Source organism: Pleurodeles waltl, chromosome 4_2 (assembly GCF_031143425.1).
Source record: "Pleurodeles waltl isolate 20211129_DDA chromosome 4_2, aPleWal1.hap1.20221129, whole genome shotgun sequence".
NCBI classification, from domain to species: Eukaryota; Metazoa; Chordata; class Amphibia; order Caudata; family Salamandridae; genus Pleurodeles; species Pleurodeles waltl.
The window spans coordinates 802,820,705-802,835,956 of NC_090443.1; the positions used below are offsets into that span (position 1 = coordinate 802,820,705).

Below are 15,252 nucleotides of genomic sequence, written 5' to 3' on the forward strand. Positions count from 1 at the left end.
TTGAGGTGTTAAGCCACCATATTGTGAATGAACATTCACCCAACACTGATATGGTAACATCCGAAATTCTCAGATATAGAGAAAGAGCAGACTAAATTAACTAAGAGAGCCCTACAAGAGGAACACCTAGAAAATTTGCTAACATACTGTAATTTTGACAGAGAAAATTTACATTGTTGCTGGATAGCCACTGGGGATTTACTCTTGCTAAACTGTTGTGGCAGAATACTTGCCGCCAGAGCAGAGGTACTCTATCTGCCATGGACCAAATATTATTTTCACAAGACTAACTCTAAATTGGGTCAAAAGTCTAGAGTGTGGCTAGATTTGGGACTTTTCACCAACTGCTTGAGACTACATTCTTCTAGGGATGATGTGCACAATCACCTGAAAGAACAGAAAACAAGCACTGGGGTACCAGTAGTTCTGGTTTTAATGTGGCAACGGGTGCATTTGCAAAAGCATGCCGACATTATAGTTCTATCCAGCAGGAGATTAAAGCCAGACCTACTGGCTTGGACAATTCTTGGTAGAGGTGGTGGTACAACAGCTGGTGTTATGGTATTGGTTAAACATTTATGGTGGTGGTTTTTGTATTCTATGTCAGGACCGGAGGCTAGGATTAGGCTTTTCTCTCTACCCTTTATTAAACAGCAGCGAATCAGAGGTGTATAAGCTACATTTCCCATAGTCAACATTCTAATCATGTCTTTAGCCTATAAGCAGTCTATCCTCCCCACAAAGTCTGTCTTCGCTGTTTGCATCTCCTCTTTCTTCACTGCTCTGCAGCTGAGCTGAGTGCCTGGGGCGTCTCTGTGACTCCAGTTTCCCTTTCTTAACTACTTGTTTTGAAGTGTGCTTTGCAATTTGCGCTAATGCTTTCCTTTTCAGGTACACCGGCCGCGGGAATTAGACAAATGCTGCTCCAGAGTTGCTCTTATCATTGTTTTCGTGCCTTAGTGCGATCAGGCCAGACGTGGTGAGGTCCTCCATAGGACACTGCATAAACTGCGCAACTCACGCTGCTCTTAGAACTTTTCCGGATCGGCACGCGGATTCAAATTATTTCTTCGAACTCGCACATCGATCCGACAGCTGATTCCTGGCTCCCTGCCCCACCCGCCTGGAGCACGATGCCCTGCTTGAGGGGCCTCTATTACGCTAGTAGACTTTCGCCTGTTATCTACACCAGGCCCAGGCGGTGAAGTGCCCTAACAGACAAGAAGGGCAACCTGTGTTGCAGGGCTAAATCCTGTCAGATGTCATCGAGGCCCCCATAACAGGCTGGGAAACCCCCACCCGGGAAAGCTCCTTCTGTAGTGTCCTGGTAACCCCAGGCCAACACTACCCAGAATTCCCTTGGTAGCATCCTGGTAACCCCAGGCTAACACCAACCAGCTATGGCCTAGTGAGTGGGACAACCCACCTCATACCAATCCTCCCTAGCCATCCAGGGTACCCCAAGGCCTCAGATATACTTAATAGGTGCGAGGAGGAACAGGTTGTCTACCCCCCGTGGATGAAAACGTCTGCAGAATCATGGACGCCTCCATTTGGTCAACGGTCCAACAGGCGGTGGCCCCCCCGGAGCAGAAATTTAAGCAATATGCGCAGTAGTGTGTCAGACCCTCACCCCCCCATTCTGGGCAGGAAGACCTTCTAGGGCTTACAACCCTATAACCTCCAGGTTCCACCACCCCTGCTGACCCCCCTAAATGCAAAAGGGACGATACGGACACTGACTCAAGGTCCTTCATGGCTCATTCCCTTCCTGCAGATGAGGCAGCCCCAGGTCCATCTGGGTCCCAATCCCTCCTAAATCTTTGAGCCCCCGATACCCCTGCTAGGGACACAGATACCCCACTCCTCGGACGGGGAGCAGAGATCAGGGTCATGCTCAGTCAAACTGGTGGAGGGTCCCACCCAGGGCCCGTCCAACGTGCTGGACCTGGACCTCCTCCTCCACCCAAGCTCCACTGAATGGAACCCAGCAGATAAGGTGGCAACCTATGTTGCTGGTCGGCTGTGTAAGCCTCTTGACAAGGAGGACCACAATCGCTTACAAGCTGAATGCCCCCGTCCCTCGTTAATCGATAGGGTGGATCTGACCCAGAGGTCGACGAACGGATGGCCACCGTCCCGAGAAAGTTCATGCGGGACCCCAAAACGGAGATTGATAGATCCTGGTGGGCATGGCAGGACAGGATGTGGCCGGACCGCTTACCCACCTTCTAGATATGGCTGAGGATCCCAAGTCCTCTCACATGTTAATATCCCCATTATTTCTGTCAGGCTTGACCCAAAGGGCTCTTATCTTCCTGGGGAACGCAAACTGCACCATCTCAACAGAGAGGCTCTGTTCGCACCTCATCAAGATTGACCCCAAACTGGGGGACCTCACCACCTCGGATGCTGGCCTCCTTGCCCAGGAACACCTTTTTGGGGATCCATTTATCTGGGAACTGGGCAAATTCGTCCAGACGTTAACTTTTTTTTGACAAGGCCCAGTCATCGGTCACACATATATTTACCCCTCAGGTTTTCACAGGGGCTGCCCGTGGCAGGGGGCACGCAGCTGTCCGATCGCAGTCACAAGCCCATGGTAGGAGCAATGCTTCCAAAAGCGGACAGTACCAGGAGGACTCCAAGTTTGGAACCCTCTTTCCGACCAGACTTTATCCCAGACACAGGGGATTGTGTGGCTGTCACAGAAGTGGCATTTATAACGCCTCCCAAGGTGAGTGTCCAAATATCCTTCCACCACAGAGTTGGAGGCAGGCTTTGAATGTTTCTTTACAATTGGGAATCCCTTACTTCTGATACTTGGGTGCTTCAAACAGCGCAGGGCTTCCAAGGCAACACCCGTCTTTGATGTTTTCTCCTGCAGGTATGGCAATGGTGGACTCTGTGGTCTCCGATCTGTTGCACAAAGGTGTGATCGTGGAAACCAGGCCGCACCCATCAGGGTTCCGCAGCAATATCTTCCTATTGGACGAGATGGCGGCCAAAGGCCTGTAATCAACTTGAAAGAGTTCAACGAGTGGTCGGTCTACCGCCACTTCAAGATGGAAGGGATATGTCTTCTCCGGGACTTCCTTCACAGAATGGAGCATCTGGATCTGAAGGACGTTTACTTTACGGTCCCGGTATTCAGCCCCCATTTGTGGTTCTTGCAATTTCAATGGTGGGGCAGACTTTTGAGTTCACAACACTCCCCTTCGGCCTTTTATCCGCACCCTGGTGCTTCATCAAGGTAATGAGACCAGTAGTGGAGTTCCTCAGAGCGCGAGGGGTGCGCCTCATCATCTATTTAGACAACCTATTTGTTATGGGTCAATGTCCCTATCTCTTACTGTCCCACCTCCAAATGGCGGTTACCCTCTTGGAGTTTCTAGGCTTCATCATCAAAGTTCAGAAATCGGTCCTCGTCCCTAATCAATCCTTAGTGTTACTCGGGTTTGTGGTGGACTCGTTCGAGCCACCCTCAGCCGGCCTCCGCAGAAGGTCAACAAGATCAGGTACGAACTGCACAGGATGGCAGCCAGATCTTCCACCTCCCTCTGGCAGCTAGCCAGGCTCGTGGGTCTACTCTCAGCCTCTATTCAAGCAATATTTTGGGGCCCTCTTCACCCTGGGCTCTCCAACGCCTCAAAATGAGGACCCACTTATTCACAAGTAGCCCCACATTTGGAGGAAGCACAGGAGGCAATTCACTGGTGGCTGAATCATATGGAGGCCTGGAACAGGTGGGCAATCTTCGGTTCTGCTCCGGACCTAACTATAGAGTCTAATGCCAGCAGCTTGGGCGCCATTTTTGGTCAGTTTTCCCCTGGAGGAAGTTGGCCATCTTGAGAAAAGGCCACGCATATCAACTGCCTCAAGCTCCTAGCGGGCTAATTCGCGGTCAAGTGCTGGACCAAATCTCAGACGAAGTGTTGCATCCTCCTGAAAATAGACAACGTAGCTGCAGTACATTACATAATCCATGTGGGAGGCACTTGTTCCACGGCACTGTCGGACCTTGTGGGGTCATTCTGGGAATACTGTCTGGCGAATCAGATCTTGGTAACGCCGGAACATCTTCTGGGTCAGTCCAATCAGGTGGCTGACTGGCACTCCGACACTTGAAGGACACCATTCTTTGGCAACTACACTCACGTCTCTTCAATGAGATTCAGTGCCGGTGGGTCACTTCTCAGTGGATCTCTTTGCCTCCATGCACGACCATCAGTTTTACAGGTATTTCAGCTTGAAGCAGGACCCAGGGGCCACCGCCACAGATGCGTTTCTACAGGACTGGCAGGCGGAACAAGTCTACGCCTTTCCTCCATTAACCATGATAACCCGGCTCTCATCGCAGGTGAGGAGACAGCAAGCAGACCTGGTTCTGATACCGTCAGTATGGAGGTTGCAGATATGGTTTCCAGCTCTTCTGGAGCTTTCCTGGGATTTTTCAATTCCTCTACCTCAGTGTCAGGATCTCATAATAGATTCCAAAAGGAATCCACACGCTCTGGTTGTACAAGGCTCTCTATGGCTTATAGCGTGGAGGTGTTCCGGGAACAATGGAAAGTCCTGGGCATTTCATTGCAACCTGCCTCTCTCTTGTTCAAAGCATGGACGGATAACACCACCAAACACTACTGTTCCACATGGGCTAGATGGTTGGGCTAGTGTCACACCAGACACTTGGATCCAGTGGGGGCCAATGTTGTCCACGTTCTGAATTTCCTAGCTCACCTGGCCGCGGAGGGCCTGGCCTACAGGACGATTAATACCTTTAGGTGCTCTATTTCAGCCTGATATGCACCCGTTGGGGAGCACCCCTTGGTTGGGAAACTAATGCTGGGAATCCGCTTATCGCACCCCCCAGAACCCAGGTACTTAACGCTCTGGGATGTAAACAAGGTTCTGAACCTTTTCCTATCCTTGCTAGCCAATAAGTATCTTTCTCGGAAGGAGTAGTCCGCCAAACTCGCACTCTCCTGTGGACATCACATTGGACGGGGTGACTTTTCACATACTTAGACGAACAAAATTTAATTCTCGTGTGGTCTCTTATCCTTACTTTCTAAACTCCCCCAAACTATGTGTAGTACAATGTATTAAGATCTATGAGGCTATGACAGCAGATATTCGTCCCCATGGGGAGAATAAAAAACTGATCGCACTAAGGAAACCCTTTTGGGCAGTGTCTTCCCCCACCATTGCGAGATGGGTGATGCAAGAAGCAGGCACGGACACAAATATCTTTGGGGCCCATTCGGTCAGAGAGGCCATGGCCTCTCCAAAGCATTTTCAATAGGGGCCTGGCTAGAGGACATTCTTAACGTGGCTGATTGGTACTTGGACTCAACATTTAAGAGGTTTTACTTCAAACCTATTGCCCATCTGGCGTCATTAATGGTGGGGAAGCTTTAAACTAGCGTAATCCTCACCTCCGGTCCAGACACAGAATGAAATATTTCGTACCTTTCGTAAAGGAATGTTTCATTCAGGACGGAGGTGAGGATTAACCCACCAACGAATGACATTCAGATTCCCCCACCTGTTAGATTATTCATTGTAAAGGTGAGCATCCTCTCTTCTGGTAATAGTTAATGCTGTGATTGTTATTTGTTGAGACGTTTTCTATTACAAACTTGTGGAATTTACAGTCTGAAATTGTTCAGTGAGTTAGAGATTATATATCTATAATTCCTGTTGTCTGATTTCTTGCAGGATCTGAGGGGTTCAAACAAGACTGAAGAAGAACTTGAATAATTTAAGTCAGTGGAAGAAAGAGGAGATGCAGACAGCGAAGAGACCTTGTGGGGAGGATGCACTGCTCATTAGCTGAAGACATGATTAGAATGTTGACTGTTTTTTGTTTCTGTTACTTTCCCAAGTGCATATGGAAAATGTAGTTCATACACCTCTGCCTGACTGCTGTTTAATAAGGTTGAGAGAGAAAAGTGTAATCTTCACCTCTGTGTCCTTAATAGAGTTTAAACTTTCTGTTACGAAAGCTAGGACATTTTTCACTGTTATTGGTTGTACTAGTGGTGTACTAGTGGTGTTGCTATTTGAGGTTGTATTGGTGATAGTTGTGTGGTACGGGGGTGTAATTGCTAGCAACAGTGAGAAATTGCTGAAGTGGCATTAGTGGTATTGGTAGTGTAACTGGTATTGTGGAGGTAGCATCTGCATTTTTGTGGTGTTGATGGCGGCGTTGAAGACGGTTGTGGTAATTGCATTAGTGGTGTTGATAATATTGTTGATAATATAGATGATGATATTTCTGTTATTACTGGTGGTAACATAAATGTGTGGTGCACTCTGCTTTGCTGGGGCACCTGTCTTCATAGTGAAAGATATTAGCGCTATTTTTCTGGCTTAACCATAGCAGGGCAAGGGACATTTAAAAAAAAATCCTTGTCTACAAAGTAAATATTGTATCTCAGTTTATAGCAGATCATAGCTACAATGAGGGGACAACTTGACTTGAGGCACTAAACACATACATAAGAGTGTTTCCCTGTATTAGCTCATTAATGCCACACTGCAAGACGGTGAAATCCTAATCAGCAGAAAAGTAGGACATCTACCTAAGAAACATTCCCTAAAAAAACACCTATGTACTTAACAGTTATGACTGTATTATTGTTATCTCATTTCTGATTACCACAATCACAGTCACATAGCCAGAAGGTAAACAATGTACAAACACCCCTTAGGTTGGCAAAAAAACAGTTTTCCTTGCGCTTTGGACAAAAATCAAAAGTGGTTCCTTTTGCTTTCCTATATCCATATGACCGCGTAGGAGCACAGAACAGCAACATGGTTGAGATCACCAACATGCATCAAATAAGCAACTATGCTTGAAAGTAACACATGAGCACAAAAAAACTTCACATGAAAATAAAATTTGTATTAATGTTTTTATTAGAACCATGGTTTAAATCATCACCTATTTACTGACTCACCATAACAGCTTGACAGTCCTTTCAGGTGAAGGGATCAAACTAACACTAGTTTCAAGCACACAATACTCAGCATTTCTAGTTTACAGCAAACTGCAACTCGTATTACACCAGGATGGAGCGCAACGTATACTTAATTTCCTGATAAATGAAACAGACTCATTGTAGGAAGTGCAGGCACCTGGAATATCAGGGTGAACTATAGCCAAACATTTTTGACTATGTGTCCGAAGTGCAAATTTGCACACCAATTAAAACTCACCTAATTGTAGCTGTGCATGATAAAAGCCTAAACTCAATACCATTTAAATCTCAATGCAGATCTGCCAACTAATATTCAACTGATATTTAATGCCATTGTCTCATCATCCTAGTTTGTAACCCTCTTAACTGCTACCCCAGTGATGTACAATGCTTCTCCTGCCTGACTTCCACCCACCCATCTATCCATTCATACATACATAGAGCACCAACTCTCTCAAACACTTCACAAACTATCTTATTTAGTTTGGAGGGAAGTGCAACTAGATATCATGAGCTTCAGCACACAACAAACCTCTCTGATGCGGTGGTTCGAGCATTCCAACAATAAGGAACTGAATGTTATCTAAATGAAGGTAAAGTTAGTTCTGATCCATACAATGTTCCATACAACTCTTAAAACTGTTCTTTTCAGGAAGTACCCCAACCACTGCTTACAACTAGGCCAAAATAATCATTTCTAACTGCGCACCCCTTATTTACTTCCAACTGCTTAAGATATTGAGTAAATAATGTAGAAGACCTTGATGGATCATTCAGCCAATTAAACATTGATACTTAAAAAACAAAGACATAAACATGATCATCACAACATATCTTTCACAGTGAATCATCTCTGAACATCGATCTAAGTTATATGTTTACAGGTGGTCCAAACTTCAGATGCGTGTATCTGAAGGTGGGACCATCTTGGTGCTCACCGATCTTTTGATGCTACTGATCCCTTCTCACTGGTGTCTTTGACGAGCCTCTGATATTGTCTCTGTATTACTGTGTTTCACATAGAGGCAGCACATTCTGGTTGTCTGAGGCTGGACCCTAGCCAGGTAGAACCCACCACTCCTGTCAAGGGTGGGTGATAACACTTACTGTATAACCTGTGCTCGCTCTTGGGTAAATTGTCATAGAGCAGTCAGGTGCATCACTGGGGAAATGTGTAAAACAAAGACACAGCATTTCCCCACCACAAACACGTTAAGCAGCACAATGGAAGCTTCACACACATTGTATTTATAAAAATACTTTATTCAACAAACACCTTGTCAACAAAGTACTGGTATAATGTAACTCTGGGCCAATGCCCCAATTTGCAAAGGAAGCTACAATATGAGGCCCAGCTGTGTTAAACACTACAACTGTATGTATATATGAGAAAAATAATACATTCCCTCCCTGCACCCACATAAGGTGCCAAACACTGTCAGCATAAGACCCACCCTAGAATTCCCCATAATCAGTGTCACACACAAATTCAGGGTGCATCCGTTTCCCAATGTTAGCTGTATAATGTACATACAGCGTTTACAACACTTATGCGTAGCTCTACGGCTGAAGCCGCAATAGTAAGATCTAATGCCAACTGTACGAACTTCCTGACAAGATAAACGTGACCAGCAGCACCATGTAACTGCCTTTGCATTCACCCGCACTCACTCCAGCACATCTCGTATGCACTTGCTCCTGGCACCCTAATGCAGTGCCCTGATGCCCAGATAGTAGATGCCACTGTTTGTGAGCATCCTGGGTCCCAAACCGCTCCTCCACCAACAACCAGTTTCAGCTATCCCACACCTCCACAAACCAAAGATTGCATCCACCTTTCCGTGGTTACTTGGCTGTTCACAGCTAGTCACTAGTTTCAGGGTTCCAGGTTCAAAGGGAGGGAAAGAAAAGACAACAGCCAGTAAAGGAGACTTTCGAACTCCCCACTGAAGGTTCAATCAAAGGTCTGCAAAATACAGGTGGAAGGTCACAGGGGTAGCCGTTAAACACATAGGCGCATAGTCAGACAGTTCAATGTTACCAAATAGTTACCAATGTCAGCAACTCTGGAATGGAGAGGCGCCGTTGGGGCCGCAACACTTCCAGGTGCACACAAGTTACTAGGTCCGCACCTCCTGTACCAGGAGATGCCACGTCTGGGGCAAGAAGACTCAAATGACTCCAGGTGGTTACGATTCCACATGAAGAGTGCTCAGTGTTGTAACTCCACAAAAGGAGGCACAATGTCAGAGGTCCCCTGATCTGAGTCGCCCTAACCATAGATCATTCACAAGCCAATTCCTAAGACAGTACCTCATCGGAAAGAGGTACCCACCTGGTGTGTGATGACCTGAACTTCACAAAAACCCTCCTGGACTCCCCCACATAGGGATGTAAATCTGGCATCCTTCTGAGAGGCACAACATCTAGCACATAATGACCTGAGTCGCACTAGACCATCCGGTCTCACTCAGAACTTGGTTTCCGTACCTCTCTGGAATGAGGCACACTGTCTAGTACTCAATGACTTGTAGTCGCACCAGATTCCACAGTCACACACTTCGACACAAGCTCGGTCCTGTCATACGAGGGCAAATACAGCACAACTCAGGCTGCACCCCCACCTCCGAGGGTTGCAACCAATGAACAGCACACAATGAGCTGCAGCCGAGACTCACACAAGAGAAATGTGACACTTCACAATAGCGAGCCACGCACTGGGTGATCCTATTCACACCAACAACATGTTTTGGCGTACAGTGGTCCCCACAATGAAGGGCCACTCACCTGAAGTGCAGGCAGTCCTTGGCAAGCTCCACACCAGGCAATTCCAGTCTCAAGACACAATACAGAGGGCACCGCTCTTCAGATATTACTGGTTGTCGATGTGAGCCCCTCTAAGGAGGTCTTTGATGCCCCTGAGACCTCCTCAGAGAACAGGAGACAAGCCAACGTGGGCTTGGAGAGTTACCCGATGGGATGCTACACAGCAACTAGCAATCAGCTCCATGCCAGTCTCTAAGCAGGAAGGGGTGCGCGGATCCCACCTTCAGACAGCTAATCTCCTGGTCACAACGGATTCGTCTGGCACTGTGCCCATGCAGTGAAGCAGCACCAGTCCTGCATCGCAATAAAGGTTAACTGCCTTGCAGAAGCTGACTATCCCTAGTTAAAATAGATTGTTCTTTTGAAGTTGGGGGTGGTTCAAAGGGATCCCCTTTGAACCAGAGAGGTCTTCCCTGAACGTCCTCCCTGTCGCCCTGAGGCTCTGGAATGTAGATCTTTATCTTTAGTGGGCCCATGTCCTGGCTTTGAGAGGCCAAGTGTCCAATACATCTCTCCTCAATCTATCTATCCAGGCCCGAGATGGGAGGGACCTGTTGCTCTGGATGCCTGAGTTTTATAGCAGTCCCATGGGGAATGCACACATGTGTTCTCCCCCGTGACTCATAGAATTGAGCCTAACTTACAAGGCACCAGAACCGTTTAAGAACATAGAAATGCTAAAACCACCTTTACCATCAGAAGGGGTTTGTCATCCTGAGTGCAACGATTCTAAACATCATGAGGCTGATCCCCTGCAATTAACTATTGCAGCCAGACTTAATAAGACTCATTCTCCCAGGTTACCTTATGAGTAGAGCAGTACCCATAGGTAGTGCGAACACACACTGGTGTTCAGCACTCATGCCCAGAAGGCCACGTGGGACACTTTAGTTAAAGCCACCACAAAGGTGCAAGTGCACTAATACTGGACTGTTCTATCAGGCTCAGTTCCTATCTTAGATTACCCGTGCGCAAATGTGCACATCGTGGCAAATAATGCCAGCTCCAGTATTTATATAGGAAAACCACCAGGGTGCATTTTGCACACCCAGGCGAGTGTTACTTCCAGGCTCTTTGTGAGGACCAGCAAAAACATCCTAGAGAAAAGTGGAAAATTTGGGGCAACCACTACTTCTATGTGTCAAGTCTCACAGTTTCCTACTTTATCTTATGACATTTGCTTTTTTGTTTTTCTACGGTAAAGCACTCTTCCACCTGATGGGGTGCACTAAGCATTACATTTTATTGCATCCACAATGGGGGCATTTAAAAAGAAGTCAATACTACTCCAACGTAATAGAATCGGATCACATGCATTACATATAGCACTTCCTCATTCAAATATTTCAACTTAAAGACATAGATCACATACATTCTGTTTCAGAGTACATCTGATACATCAGTGTACATAGTATTTCAAAAATACTTACTGATTACAAATTACATGAAAACCTTACCATAGCATAGCTTTCGCCTCCAAAGCAACCACCAACAACCAGCGTTATCTTTGGTACAGAAGCACAGGCAACAGCTGCCATCATAGAGGCCTGCGCCTTTAATCTGTTAGTTTGTTCTTCGGCCTGAAATTACAATAACATAAGAAGTTTACTTCTTTTCTGATTCATCTGTAATAACAACTTTAGCTAACTATTATTTTAATTCATTGAGAATTCCAAGAACAGCAACAGGCATTAGAACCTGGAATCAAATGTTCAGATCTGGAAAACTAATTTGAATGCTCCCTTAGCAGGCAATAATTGCTCGTACTGTACCAACCAGGAACCATTTAGAAATTGCCAGACCTCTATTATGTGGTCTCAAAACAGTAGCTATTAACTCTCATCTTTTTATAGGTCTGGCATGACAGTCCAGCAGACTTTGAAACCACTGGCTTACCTGCAAAAAATAAATTCAATGATTTGCTTGAGACAACGTCAACCATATGTTATATTAGCAAAGATGAATATTTTGGTCTCACTGTCATGCTATTCACTGTCTGGTGCATCCTTCTGCCATCTTTAGAGTGGCTTCATGGGCAATACAGCAACAGATGAGGGACTATTTTACAACTAAAAACTGCATTTTACCACCACACTTTTTGTCACATTCAATTATTTGTCTCCTACATGCTTTGAACGCAGAAAGAATTTGTTTTATTACCACAACACACATTTTTTTATGCTTTTGTCATGACTCATGTGACAGCCTGATCCTAACACGTTCTCCAAATTGATTTTGATTTACTACATCGTCAGGCTGTACTGATGTGGTAGCAAGTAACCAAATAGAAGATGTGTGTACGAGATATATGCATTTTAGTAAGTGTGTAGTTGATCAGAAACAACATACCAAACCACCTCAACACTCCAGCACCACAAAGGCCACTACACTGCCACTACCACATGACTACTGCTACCAATAGCAGCGATATAGCCACCAATATCACTCTTTACTCTTTATTGAATATCTGTAGTTTTGTAAAATATGTGGCTGAATGTAATGGCTATGAAGGCATAGAGTATGTTTTTCGAGACACGCAGGTAGTAAATTCTTATGTCACTTAGAAGGTTTGGAGTAGAAGGTAAAATTAAGGTAATATAGAGTCACCAAATTTCAATGAGTTCTTCATCCATAATTTCTAAAATGTTTTTGGTATACATCTTGCATTGGATTACCTATCAATTATGTAATGGTATGTATCTAGCATTGAATTATTTGTTAATTACGTCATTCATGTTAGCATTGCTTTCACATTTTCAGCAATTATTACCATTATCAATACTTGGACTTCTCTCCAGAAGTACCCTTCTTCTTCCCACCTTCATCAACCCTTTTATCTTCATTCATCCTTTATTTGCCAAATTAGTTTCTTGGATAGCGGCTTTGATTATATTTATGAAGGAGAGAATTTTATATCTCTTTATGAGGTTACTGATCTCTTTAACATTAATGAAATATATTTAACTATACGAATCATGATATATGCTTTAATCTACCCAGCTACCTAGCTGCATTTGTGTTTCCATCTATGGTTTGGTTTTCAAATTCATAATGTTGAAAAATAGGAGGCGGTGGGCCCCTTTATTGTCACAAATCACCACCACCCATACAGTTTATTGGTTAAAGAGATATTATTGACTCTCTTTAGTGACTGAGTGAAAGAACAATTGTTTATTGTCTTGGATCATTTCTTCCATAATTGCGACCTAAGATTTAAATAATTCTCCATGAAAGATAAGTTTGGGCATCACGTTTGACCCACAACACTCTATGATAGGCTAAATAAACATCATATATTTGAGTTGCTACCATCAGAGTGGTACCTAACGCAAGATGCACCATTGTCTTTACATGAAACAGCTTGAGTAACTACTGGCAGACACTGTAATTTCTAGGAGTAACTACAGAGATGCTTTAAAACCGAGGGTATCATTCATGTTGTTACGAATATTTAATATAATCCAGCCACCCCAAATCCCATACCACACCTACACTGGCTGCATGTCCAAGCTAGGATTGTATTACACACCATAATACTTATTCACAGATTTTCACATGGAGGTGAGCCTGAACAATGCTAATAGCTAACATTTGTTGGTATTTGCCTACCTGACAACATGGGTTAGGACAAAATGTGCCCCTAAATAGCCACTTTCTAAGTCAAAAGATGGTCTGGAAAACTAAGCAGCCCAGGACATGGAACTCTTCAGCTCGTTTTCACTGATCCGCAGCATCAACCAATTTAAGTCGTACCTAAAGACCAACCTATACTCAGTGGCATAATTAATACAAGGGACATGTACACAATTTTGAAACCCAATGGTTTTAATGCTATGTAAATGGCTATGGCTTGGCATGCAATGGTATGTTACATTAAACAGAACAGCATTAGGTATGCCTGTTTAATCATACCCTTGCATTCTTTCACTCTCATTTTATTGCTATCAACAAGGACATTTGGCAGCCAAAATGACTACAAACATTCAAGCTCTGCAAAAGGTGGGGAGAATGACATAAAAAGTGACCAAAACAGTGAGAGCTTCTAGTGAATATCCAGGTTTGTGTCAGACAGATGTATACATTTAGGGTAAGCAAAAATATAGGAAGCAACATTTTCTTTTAATTGAAGCCTTAGATTGATATTGAATAACAAGGAGTCCATAGCTTTAAGCAATCGTAACTCTTGCCTCCAGTCCTGCCATTGAATTTGCTAGCATTGGCAATAGAAACCTTTTAGTTCCAATAAGAAAAGGGAGGCAAGGAGTATCCCACTCACCATACATACTGTAGTTTATAGTACTGTTTGTACTCTCTCTGTATATATTTTGAAAGCATACATAATAATGACTTTTTAGACATTCTATGACATAAGGGTAAAAAAGAATGTTACAAACATTTATGTTTTTCTGCTTCTTGTATGAAATGAAGCCTAAATAAAGATGCCTGGGGAAGTAGTGAGATAGAAAGAAGCTACTACATCCCAAAGAGAAAGACTAGGATGAAAGCCTTATGGGGATTAACTCATATCTAGATTTGAATGGATAGGCTTTTTCATGTGTTTTTTAGTGTAGTTCTAAGACAAAAGATTCATAGGACATGTAGTTTAAGTAGTGTTTCGAGCTGCTACTTTAAAAAAAAAAAATCACAAATAGGAGAGGGAATCCTCTATGGAGAAGGAAAGATTGCGTGAGAAGAACATTCATGAAAGGTGTTACTAAGGGATTGTGTCTTTTGAGATCCAGGATTGAAATGACAGTGCCAAGCCCATTTGTTCAAGTATTGTGTGAAAGGGTCCCAACAGACTCAATCAAAGAGAAGTAAAAGCAACATTTTGAGTGCAAACATTTTGTAACTTTCATTGGTTTGTATTTATTGAAAGTAGTATTCTGCTTCACCAACTTTGTTAAGACCTCTGATTAATACTATTGCTTGCAAACCATTTTGGAATAGAATCTTGAACATGGGTTTAAATTTTGCTAAACCGATTTGAAGTTGTTGTGTGGTCATCGTCTACTATGGAAGATGGACAGCTGATATTTTTGTAGGACTGCTTCCAATGTCTCCTGGTGTATATATATATTTTTTAACTGAGCCAACAATGCTATGCACATGAAACTACTTCATAAATTTTCAGAATAAAGGGCCTCTTTATGAGTTTGACAGCCAAATTCGCAGGGAGGACACCGCCATTACACCAGTGCCCCGCGCCTCCCTCCTCCAAGCGTATACAATGCTCCCGCCGGAATGACCGGCAGGTACATTGTATTATGCGTTCTCGCTGGGCTGACAGGCCCATCTTATGGGGACTTATTCAGAAAAGTACATTTTGTATTAATTTCTGTTTACGAATGAATATACCTTACTTATGCCCGTTTGTGTGTGTGGCAATATCAGCAAGTTGTCCACAACTGCAAATTCCACTCAGAGAACAGGACTTGGG

General features: G+C 44.2%; 1 protein-coding gene across 3 annotated transcripts in view; it reads right to left on the reverse strand.

The window, feature by feature from the left end:
• The window catches only part of LOC138293309 (methylcrotonoyl-CoA carboxylase beta chain, mitochondrial-like), a 249,102-nt gene that overhangs the window by 62,159 nt on the left and 171,691 nt on the right, over positions 1-15,252 (reverse strand). For all 3 annotated transcript variants that reach the window (XM_069232456.1, XM_069232454.1, XM_069232455.1), the window contains one exon: positions 11,270-11,392. In XM_069232456.1, the coding sequence (XP_069088557.1) occupies positions 11,270-11,392 (123 nt within the window). The remainder of the gene's footprint in view (positions 1-11,269; positions 11,393-15,252) is intronic.